At 41.4% G+C, this 11,195-nt stretch overlaps 1 protein-coding gene across 3 annotated transcripts in view; it reads right to left on the bottom strand.

The window, feature by feature from the left end:
• Positions 1-132: 132 nt before the first annotated feature.
• Positions 133-11,195, bottom strand: part of LOC112045964 (WD repeat-containing protein 7) — a 160,915-nt gene continuing 149,852 nt past the window's right edge. For all 3 annotated transcript variants that reach the window (XM_024082386.2, XM_024082389.2, XM_024082388.2), the window contains 10 exons: positions 10,456-10,567; positions 9,464-9,590; positions 8,488-8,629; positions 7,917-7,976; positions 7,140-7,325; positions 6,495-6,621; positions 4,852-5,029; positions 4,269-4,395; positions 3,009-3,179; positions 133-2,128 (listed from right to left, as the gene is read on the bottom strand). In XM_024082386.2, coding sequence (XP_023938154.2) covers positions 1,956-2,128; positions 3,009-3,179; positions 4,269-4,395; positions 4,852-5,029; positions 6,495-6,621; positions 7,140-7,325; positions 7,917-7,976; positions 8,488-8,629; positions 9,464-9,590; positions 10,456-10,567 — 1,403 coding nt within the window. In that variant the 3' untranslated portion in view covers positions 133-1,955. The remainder of the gene's footprint in view (positions 2,129-3,008; positions 3,180-4,268; positions 4,396-4,851; positions 5,030-6,494; positions 6,622-7,139; positions 7,326-7,916; positions 7,977-8,487; positions 8,630-9,463; positions 9,591-10,455; positions 10,568-11,195) is intronic.

Raw genomic sequence — 11,195 nt, 5'->3', positions numbered from 1 at the left:
CTCCCACCAGCCAGACCTGGACCAATTAAGAAAACCTCAAGCGGCCCAGCCGGGGATCGAACTCAGGACCTCCGTCTTGTAAATCCACTCCGCCACGGATGCTGTCAAAAATAAAGTAAAAATAAAACTATATTTTACAAAGAAACATTTATTATCTATAACAACATTCATAAATATCTGATTACAATAAACAAATAATTTACATAATACTTAATGTAGGTATAGTTGGATGCAAAATTTATCACGTCTCGGAAATTATCTGCGGTGTCACCGTATCCTCTACGTTACCGTTGATACCTAAAATCTTATAATGCGCAGCAAAAAGCACGATGTTCCGAAACGTCATAAAGTTTGTATGCTATTAGTTGAGTTAATTAATAATTTAAAATTAAGCTATAATACAATACTAGTAAAACATCACATAATATAGTTTAAAGAATCATGTACATAATATACAGGGGCGGTTTTAGATTCAAAACTGTTCCGGCTAAGGGTGGCTATATTATTAGCACTTTTTAAATACCTTCTATCTATTTTTATTTTTTATAGTGTGAAGGATGTCCGATGAAGTGCCTGGAATGTTAACCTTCGATTGGAGTATTTTACAAGAAAAACAAACGAGTAACAAAAAAGTAAGTAAGTAGGTTACATTGATTTATATCAGTTATGACAATATAATATAAACAGTATGGATTCTGTTAGTTTAGTTTTCTTTATGCTGGGTTTGTGTTAGTTTTACATTAGGTTAAGTAGATAAATAAGTTGCAACAAATTAATATACTACATGTCTACAAGTTGAACCGCGTCTAGGACCTGGCGCATATGTCTACAAGTTGAACCGTGTCTGGGATCCGTGACACATGCCTACAAGTTGAACCGTGTCTCGGACCCGTCACACATGTCTACAAGTTGAACTGAGTCTCGGACCTGTCACACGTGTCTACAAGTTTAACCGGGTCTCGGACTCGTCACATATGTCTGCAAGTTGAACCGTGTCTCAGACCAGTCACACGTTCACTCGTTGAACCGTGTCTCGGACCCGTCAGCCAGCAGGAGTGTGCCGGAGCGCAAATTAGTAGGTACATAGAAGGCTAGGCTAGTTAGGTTAGTTTCATTTATCTTAGATTTTACTACAGGGTTAGATTAGGTTAGGTGATAAATAAGGTTTTTAGCAAGTTGTATCTAACAATACAAACATAATTCTGTCAAGTTAGTTATCCTTTACGTTACGTTTATGTTAGTTTCGTTTACGTTAGTTAGATAAATAATTTACAATCATTTTAAATATTACATATTTATAACAGTTTCACATGTTGAACAACATCTCAGACTAGGGTTGCCAACCGCTGGTGCTATACAATATATACGTAGTAATATATTTCGGGTGTGCCTACTAAAAAGTAAAACTTCTTTCAAAAATAACGAAGCGCCATCTATGAGCCTCCGACATAATTACATAGCAACAGGTTCTTGTACAAAAAGGGATTGTATCAAAGTTCTCTGAGAACGCCATCTATTGGTAGTTTAAAATAACAAACACTGTTTCACTATGCTTGTAGATGACAGCACCCATCGCCCGATTACAATTTTCGTACAAATTCCTCAAGTCAAACGCTCGTGAAGAAGTTTTACTTCCAAAAGAATGTTATATATTTTTTTCAACACATAGTCTAAATAGCCGATGGACGTTGTGGCCTACAAAGCGCAGCCAGCCTGGTCGACCCTCCACCAGGTGGACTAAAGTCATGTCATGAAGCGAGTCGCAGGGATTCTCTGCATCCAGGTGGCTCGGGATCGTGATGTTTGGAAGTCTCTACAAAAGGCCTATATCCTGCAGTGGTAGTCCATCGGCTGATATGATGATAATGATGATTTTCTTCAAAAGATGTTGGCAACCCTATCTCGGATCCGCCACACGTTTACACGTTGAACCGTGTCTCGGAGTCGTCACACGTTTACACGTTGAACCGTGTCTCGGAGCCGTCAGCCAGCATGAGCGTGACGGAGCGCGAATTGGTCCACACGAGGCGCGCGAGGCGGGCGGGGTTGAGGCGCGCCACGTCCGCCATGGGCGCCGTGCTGTAGCACTTCACGCAGCGGGTCTGCGCCGCGCCCAAACCGAACATACCTGTAGCAATGTGATGAGCTTTAGTATTAGCACATAAGACCTTATTCGAACATCAATTTACTTCAAAGTAAAATCAACTTTATGTGGCAGTGATTTAGGTCTACTTTACTTAAAAAAAGAGGTTTAAATTTTTATCCGTTAGTAAATTTGGCCGCTTAGGTGCAATGAACCTTATTACAACTGCTTATGTTGGATGTATTGTTCGATATTGATTGGTAATCCACTATAGTGATAGGCATATTCGGTTGACCTTGCGGGGTGAGAAATAAGAGTCCTTTAGTATGAAGTGAACAACTTAATTCACTTTATTATTGACACAAAGATCCGTACGTGACTAATGTGAGCGCCGGTTCGGTAAGGACTGAAAACGATTCCCATTCATTCATTCATATTACATTTTAGCCCCTATATTATGTACATGCTGGTTTATAAATTAATATAACCTTCGAATCCTCAACAGCTCAACGGTAAAGGCCGATTCACGCCGAGGCTAGGTTTGACGACTTATCGGTGCCAGTTCGGCCGCTTTACCGCAAAGCTGACGCTTAGGTCACTAACAAAACCATCTATTATTTCTCTTCAATATAATGTATTTATTAGTATATTTTGATATGTATTTTATTCATTATTGTAGGTATTTGTGTAATATTGTGGTGGCGGTTCTAATACTATGGTAATTTTTGTTTTACGCCACCTGCTGATGTCCTTAAGTTTTCCTAAACCGAAGGTTGCCTGGAAGAAATCGCTACTTAGCGATAAGGCCTTTTGTATGCTGATTTCTTCTTAATTTATTTTTATTTCACTTGTATTTGTCTTTGTGGTGTGCAAATAAGTATATCTATCTATCTAAAACCTTGTAAACATAAAACAGTGGTATTACCGGCGGTGCTCTGCCAGAAGGACAGGCGGTTGTCGGCGGTGGCGTACGACACGAGGTAGCGGCCGTCGGGGCTGAAGGCGCACGCGGTGACCGGCCCGCTGTGCGCCGCCAGCGACTGGCAGCGCCCGGCGCGCAGCTCGTAGATGGCCAGCTGCCCCGTGTGGCTGCCCACTGGGAAACATCGTCATCACATCAGGCGATGGACGTCCACTGCAGGACATAGGCCTTTTGTAGGGACTTTCAAACATCACGATACTGTACCACCTGCATCCCGCGAATCCCTGAGACTCGCTTGATGTCGTCAGTCCACCTGGTGGGGGGGTCGGCCAACACTGCGCTTACTAGTGCGAAGTCGCCGTTCCAGCACTTTGGGACCCCAACGTTTAGAAACCATTTAGAAACACTCAAGACCTAGGATTCAAGAAGCGTAGGATTCTTTGTCGCAGGAATGTGGTGCAAAATGATAATGCTATACAATTGTAGGATTCTAATTATGCAGTAATTAGTATCCTTAGAATCCTATTCTACGGTTTTAGTACATAAGAATGTAGTATGTAGCATAGATGACAATACTAAAGAAGCGTAGAATTCTAATTGTCGCAGGAATGTGATACAAATGATAATACTAAAGAACCGTAGGTTTCTAAGTGTAGCAGGTATGTGACACAGATGATAATATTAAAGAAGTGTAGAATTCTAATTGTCGCAGGAATGTGATACAGATGATAATACTAAAGAAGCGTAGGATTCTAAGTGTCGCAGGAATGTGATACAGATGATAATACTATAAAATCATAGGATTCTAACTGTCGCAGGATAGTGGTACAAATGATAATACTATAGAAGCGAATGATTATAAAAGCGTGACGGTACATCATTCATGTGACAAACGATAGTACCGGAGAAGCGTAGCGTGGGATTTAAAAACCTGATGCAGTAGACCAAATCTTTTATTTTGGCAGCATTATCATATTTTGACAAAAATAGTTTAAAATTGTAAATCCTGCGATGGAGCGGTCAGTACTCAGTTAGTAACAAGTTTGCTAAGTTGAGTATCTATACTAATACTATAAAGCTGAAGAGTTTGTTTGTTTGATTGAACGCGCTAATCTTAGGAACTACTGGTCCGATTTGTAAAATTCTATCAGTGTTAGATAGCCTATTTATCGAGGAAGGCTATAGGCTATATACTACCCCAATATTTCTACGGGAAAGTGAACCACGCGAGTGAAACCGCGCGGTGTCAGCTAGTTAAAGTACCTGCGATGCGCCTGGTGGCGGGGCAGTGCGACACCTGGTTGTAGCGGCAGATGGCGGGGAACACCTCGTTCAGGCCCTTGCTCTTCAGGTGCGACTGGTCCACGCAGTGCAGGATTATGTCCATCACCTGACAAAATAAGAACATTTATGATGAAAAAAATGTACATTTAAAAACATCATCATCATCATCATCATATCAGACGATGGACGTCCACTGCAGGACATAGGCCTTTTGTAGGGACTTTTTAATAAATGAAGTATTAACATAAACGCACAAATAACAAAGATATTAGTAATTTTGTTTGAATGCCCATACAAATTTAGCGATCATTATGTACCTACGATGTCATTAAGTCGTACCATTTTGTATGGGGCGTTTTTCAGGATTCCGCGGCAGCGCCACAAATCTGACCCTTTAAATCCCTGTAACTCCGAAAGTAATGATCGCAGATACCCTGTTACTTTTACAAAATTGCTTTACTATTAATATACTCTTAATTTATATACAATTTAAAAAACTGTCATCATCCCTATTGACGTTATTGCTGCAGCCTTTACTGATGAAGACTGTGGCACGCCTCACCTCGACCAGCAGCTCGGCCACCTCGGCGTGCATCCTCTCGATGAGCAGCTCGATGCCGCGCAGCACCTCGGCCCGCCCGCGCTGCAGCGCCAGGGCTGCGGGCAGCGGCGGAGCGCCCGCCGGCGCCGCCGCGCAGCGCGCCACCTCGCGCGCCATCGTCGTTATGAACGCTGCTGGCCTGAAAAATATCATTTTTTTCAACTCCCGCATAAATACACGCATATTATGCACGCATAAAAGGACATTAAGGGTAATAAGCCGGTAAAAGGAGCCGTGATAGCCCAATGGATATGACCTCTGCCTCCGATTCTGGAGGGTGTGGGTTCGAATATGGTCCGGGGCATGCACCTCCAACTTTTCAGTTGTGTGCATTTTAAGAAATTAAATATCACGTGTCTTAATCGGTGAAGGAAAAACAACGTGAGGAAACCTGCATATCAGAGAATTACCTTAATTCTCTGCGTGTGTGAAGTCTGCCAATCTGCATTGGGCCAGCGTGGTGGACTATTGGCCACTCCTCTCATTCTGAGAGGAGACTCGAGCTCAGCAGTGAGCCGAATATGGGTTGATGACGAAGGGTAATAAGTTTGACGACAATGTCGGAAGTGCCTGATCTGTCTGTGATGGATCGATTTCGATGCGGTTTTTTGTGCACTTCAAAAACCTGTTGCGATTTGAAGTTGAAGAATAGCTATGCCTTATGCCCATAGATGTCGTTTTGTTATTACAAGCTTTTATTTAGTTTCACCTGTCCCGTTGTCCTTCTGCAATCAAATCTTGCAAGTTAAAATCCACTTCCCGGTTTTTCATTGAGCTGAAACTGCACGCACGTAAAAATCGAATTACAATGCAATATTATTATGACATAGAGCTGATCTGATGATGGAGCTGGAAGATGGCCATAGGAACTCCGTAAAATAAAACGACGCAACGTAATCGAGTTTGGGCTCTTACAGATGTCGGTAGGAGGTTAATTCCTGTCGACGAGTGCTTTGATACAAGACGGTAATCAGAGTCTGATGATGGAGCTGGCAGGTGGCCATAGGAACTCCATAATTAAACGACGCAACCCAATCGAGTTTGGGCTCGTTTAATTCATCTTGGCGAGTACTTTGATACTAGATGGTAACCAGAGTCTGATGATGAAGCTGGAAGGTGGACATAGGATCTCCATAATTAAACGACGCCACTCAATGGAGTTTGGGCTCGTTTAATTCGTCTTGACGAGTACTTTGATACTAGATGGTAACCAGAGTCTGATGATGAAGCTGGAAGGTGGACATAGGATCTCCATAATTAAACGACGCAACTCAATGGAGTTTGGGCTCGTTTAATTCGTCTTGACGAGTACTTTGACAATAGATGGTAATCAGAGTCTGATGATGGAGCTGGCAGGTGGCCATAGGAACTCCATAATTAAACGACGCAGCCCAATCGAGTTTAGGCTCGTTTAATTCGTTTTGACGTGTGCTTTGATTCTAGATGGTAACCAGAGACTGATGATGGAGCTGGAAGGTAGTTATAGGAACTTCATAATTACACGGCGCAATCCCATAGAGTTTGGGCTTATTTGACTCGTCTTGACGAGTACTTTCATAATAAATGGTAACCAGTTTATTAGACACAGCTGTATACTCCCTCACCTCGCCGTAGCGATGAGCGTGAGTGCGTGTCGCGCCGTGCGGCACGAGTCGGCCTGCGGCGTCAGCGGCAGCCCGTACGTCATCGACGGCACCAGCTTGTCCGCGTCCGAGCACATCTCCAGCAGCCCTGCGCAGGGACACAGAAGTATTAGCAGGGCTTCGCACATCAAGAGGCAACAAGAGCAATAGCTGTTATAGAGTTATTTGATTCAAGCAGCATTAATAGCAGAAGTTGTTGACGCTGTCAGTGTCTGTCTTAATGTCACCTGTGTGTCTAGTGGTAGTTTTCCATGTTTTCATACTGCGAGTATGGCGTAAACGTAAACGCGAATTTCTAAGAAATTGAAACAGCGCCATCTAGTGGCACTACTGGACAACTGTTTCAATTCCTCAGAATTACGTCACAGTATGAAAACATTGAAAACTAGGCCCTCTGATTTTAGGTGACGATAACAGTCTAAGATGGTAGTGGGCTTACTTGGAAGAGGTAAGCCCACTGTAAAGCCGATGCCTAGCACCAGACCTGACCAGACCAATTTAGGATATACAAAATCCTACCTCTCCCGTACTGGGAATCGATCCAGGGCATGTTGAGAACCACAGTACTACCAACGCTGCCAGAGAAGTCGTCAAAACGTCTCTTACCCAGCAACACCTGGCTGACGTCCAGGTAGGGCTCCCAGACGGCGAAGCCCCGTCCCAGCAGGTCGACGGCGGCGCGGCGCAGCGGGGTGTGCGCGGGCAGGCGGGGGGAGCCAGCTGCCAGCAGCAGGTGCGTCAGCGCCAGCGCCGTCAGTCGCGCCAAGTTGTTCGACGCACTCAGTGTGAATCCTGGGAGACATCAACAACTAGACTATGTTACTACTGAAAATTTACTGTAAATTCTAAAATAATCCTTATTATTCATTATCACACATAAACACACAACAAGCACGGGTGTCTATAATACAAGTTCTTTCTTAGTTTAGATACCTGTTACTCATCCATTTATTATAGTGTTAAGCTAGTTTTACCTATTATGTTACGATTTTATACAGTATAAACGATTATTATTTTTTTTTTCAACTCACGCTTGACTTAGGGAGTAAGCGGTGAATGTGTTACTAAAAGTGTAATAGGGCGAAGCTAGAAGCGTGCTGCCATCTACAGGCATAGTGAAACAGTATTTGTTATTTTAAATTACCAGTAGATGGCGTTCTTAGAGAACTTTGAAACTCCAAGAACCTGTTGATACAGTTATGTCTGAGGCTCATAGATGGCGTTTTGTTTTTTATATTTGAAAGAAGTTTTACTTCAGTCGTGTGGTCTAAAATACACTCGTTTTTTTGTCTGTTCTATTCAATATTCATAGACGTAGACTAATTAGCTATTACATTAACTTCAATATACGGTGATATAGATTTAGATAACCTGAACACTGACCTTCTACAATGGAGCTTTTTCTGCTGTCGCCATCTTTACGACGTTTATTGCCCGCTGCGCCTGGAATGAAGAATTAATAATTAACAATATTAAAAATAATTTATCTGTCATTATTTTTTTTAATAACATCAGGGGTTTTTTCTCATTCACCACTTTCAAAATGTAGATGGATCCACGTTTAGCCACGAGCTCACGATCTCTGTTTTTCTCTGTTTTCGCTCCAAATACAAAATTAAAAACGAATACATTGTCGAGTCAGTACGACATGAAGCGTCGCATCAGTAACTTTCAGTATAATTCAAGAAAAATGGCATCTTGTTTTTAAATATTTTAAAAACTGTTCACAAAAACTAAACAAATAAGATGAGAGTATTTTTTTACTATTAAATATTGATTATTATATTAATTTACGTAATTGTTGTTAGTGTTAAATTTTGAAATACAAATTATGAAAAATATGCAGATGTTAGGGAGACGCGTGACGTTTGGTTTTTTCAAGGGCTTTACCACGCTGCTTGTCAAGACTCATTCTGTATGATCTCTATTCTGTGATATAAAATGTTCTGTAAACCTTCGCTAGCGATGTCCTGTCCGAACTCGGCGCCGATGACGCCGAGCAGCACGACGGCGGTGGTCTGTTTGCGCTTCAGCTCGGCCTTCGACGACGGCTTGCGGATCTGGTCCTCCTCCTCTTCCTCGAACTCCTCTTCTTGCTGCGGAGAAGGGAGACAGAGTTTCATATAATTAAAAAAAAATCGCAGGGCTATGCAAACATAGTTCTAACTGGCGAATGCCCGCGTATCGCGTGAAATTCAGTTTTTAAAAAATCCCGCTGGAACCATGGATTTTCCAGGATAAAGTAGCCAATGTTTTGCTCACAAAAACACAGACGATACACCACACTTAGGATAGACGATAAAAAATTCATCCTCACTTTGCATGTAGGGAAGGTACCTCAAAAAGTTTTTTTTTTCAAATTTTCTTTTTACCACTTTATAGACATAATTAATATTCATACCCTAACCGAATTTCATCTTTCTAGTTTTGACAGACTCTGAGTTACCGTATTTACTGACAACTTTATCTTTATAATTAACGGAATTAGTATGCAATTTTTGATTTCCAATTCCTTTTTTAAAGTTGGTTATCCATTACTCTTTAAATAGCAATTGTTACTTAGCTGTAATAGTTTTCCTTGTAGACTTTGTAGACTTTGTAGACACTTGACTCAAACAAAAAATTGCTTTTAAAAGGTTTTATTACGAACGGATCCCTAAATCAAAATATGTTGGTAGAAGACCCCTCACAACTTTCAAAGACTTTCTTACCCCTTTTTAAAATAAATTTTACACCTGTAAAGTTAGGAGGAATTTTTTTTTTGCTCCCTAAAAAATATTTTTCAAGATTTTGTTTTACGACTTTGTTCACATCTTTAATTTACATATTCGTGCTAATTTACAGCTTTCTAGTAGTAATAGTCTCTTGACGAAACTATAAGGGTTCCTTGTGGACTACGGAACCCTAACAATAATTAAATACACACTCACATCTCTGGCGTCCTTCTCGACGGGTTCCTTTTTCGCAGCGTTAGGGTTAATGCTCTCCGTGTGGGTGTACAGTGGCAGGTACTGCGCCCAGTTGTCTACCAGAGACTTGCGGCCTTTGGGACCCAGTCTGCGATACAAGAAACCATTGATCATGATTAAACTATGCAGTTGCCTTATGACCATTACCATATTCGTCACCAACTAACATTCGGCTCACTGCTGAGCTCGAGTCTCCTCTCAAAATGAGAGGGGTTAGGCCATTAGTCCACCTAGACTTCACACACGTAGAGAATTTATTAAGATAATTCTCAGGTATGCAGGTTTCCGCACGATGTTTTCCTTCACCGTTTGTGACACGTGATATTTAATTTCTTAAAATGCACACAACTGAAAAGTTGGAGGTGCATGCCCCGGACCGGATTCGAACCCACACCCACCGGAATTAGAGGCAGAGGTCACTGTCCACTGGGCTATCACGGCTCTCATTACCATATAACCTGTAGGAATTAATAAATTAATTAATTTACTAAGAACCCAGATTAACACATGTTCGGTCATTTCTGGCATAAAACAATTTTCCTACATATAAATATAATAGGGAAGTTTAATCTATACTTATAATAAATCTGTAGAGAAGTCAATTCTGTACATGTAAATATATTTTCAAAATAACTATCAGGGGGTGATTAGTGATCGACACTGGCTTCGGCCGTGGCTAGTTACCACCCTACCGGCAAAGACGTACCGCCAAGTGATTTAGCGTTCCGGTACGATGCTGTGTAGAAACCGAAAGGGGTGTGGATTTTCATCCTCCTCCTAACAAGTTAGCCCGCTTCCATCTTAGACTGCATCATCACTTACCATCAGGTGAGATTGTAGTCAAGGGCTAAGTTGTAAAAAATAAAAAAAATAAAATCTAGTTATCTCAGGCTCTAAGTCCATTAAAACTATTATAAACCGAAGGTTTCCCCCAAATTTCTAGCAAGCATTACCTGCCCAGTTCAGCCAGTAGCAGCGCCTGCGAGGCGTCTCTCACTTCCAGGCAGTGGTGTTGCCACTTACGCGCCAGCATTTCCACCTGGGGCCGCTTGAAGCTTTTGGCACCTGGTAATAATGAACAAGTAAGTCAATCATCATCATCATTATCATCATCATCATCATCATATCAGCCGATGGACGTCACTGCAGGACATAGGCCTTTTGTAGGGACTTCCAAACATCACGATCCTGAGCTCTGCCTACAGCGAATCCAGTAAATCAATACATGTAAATAAAATTTAACTGAATGCCTGTGATAAATAACTGTGCTTTTCAACTGCTTATAGTTTATAAGATAGATAGAGGAAAACACAATCCAGCTTTTTTTTAATTTTGTCTGTCTGGGTTTAGGTTCTGGAACGACTGAACCGCTTTTTGTGGCTTTCACAGGAAGATAAGAGGAGTTCATTGACTATTGAGTATAATAAATAGGCATAAATCCTCAAAAAATCCATGGTTCCCGTGGGGCGTATGATTTGTGAAATATTGAATTTTGCGCTGACAAAGTCTGTTATAGTTATAACTTATCATCAGTGTTACCAATTCCCAAAAATATCACTAAAGTCTGTGTCAAAAGCCCCTAAAATCGCTTTAATTATAGAGTTGTCCCACTAAAAAATATAAATTCATAATGATTTAGAAATAACATCCTGCAATATGTTACTTAAAGTCTTTATTTAATACTAGCGGACGC

This window comes from Bicyclus anynana, chromosome 18 (genome assembly GCF_947172395.1).
Source record: "Bicyclus anynana chromosome 18, ilBicAnyn1.1, whole genome shotgun sequence".
NCBI classification, from domain to species: Eukaryota; Metazoa; Arthropoda; class Insecta; order Lepidoptera; family Nymphalidae; genus Bicyclus; species Bicyclus anynana.
This window is presented reverse-complemented; position numbering and strand designations above follow the sequence as displayed.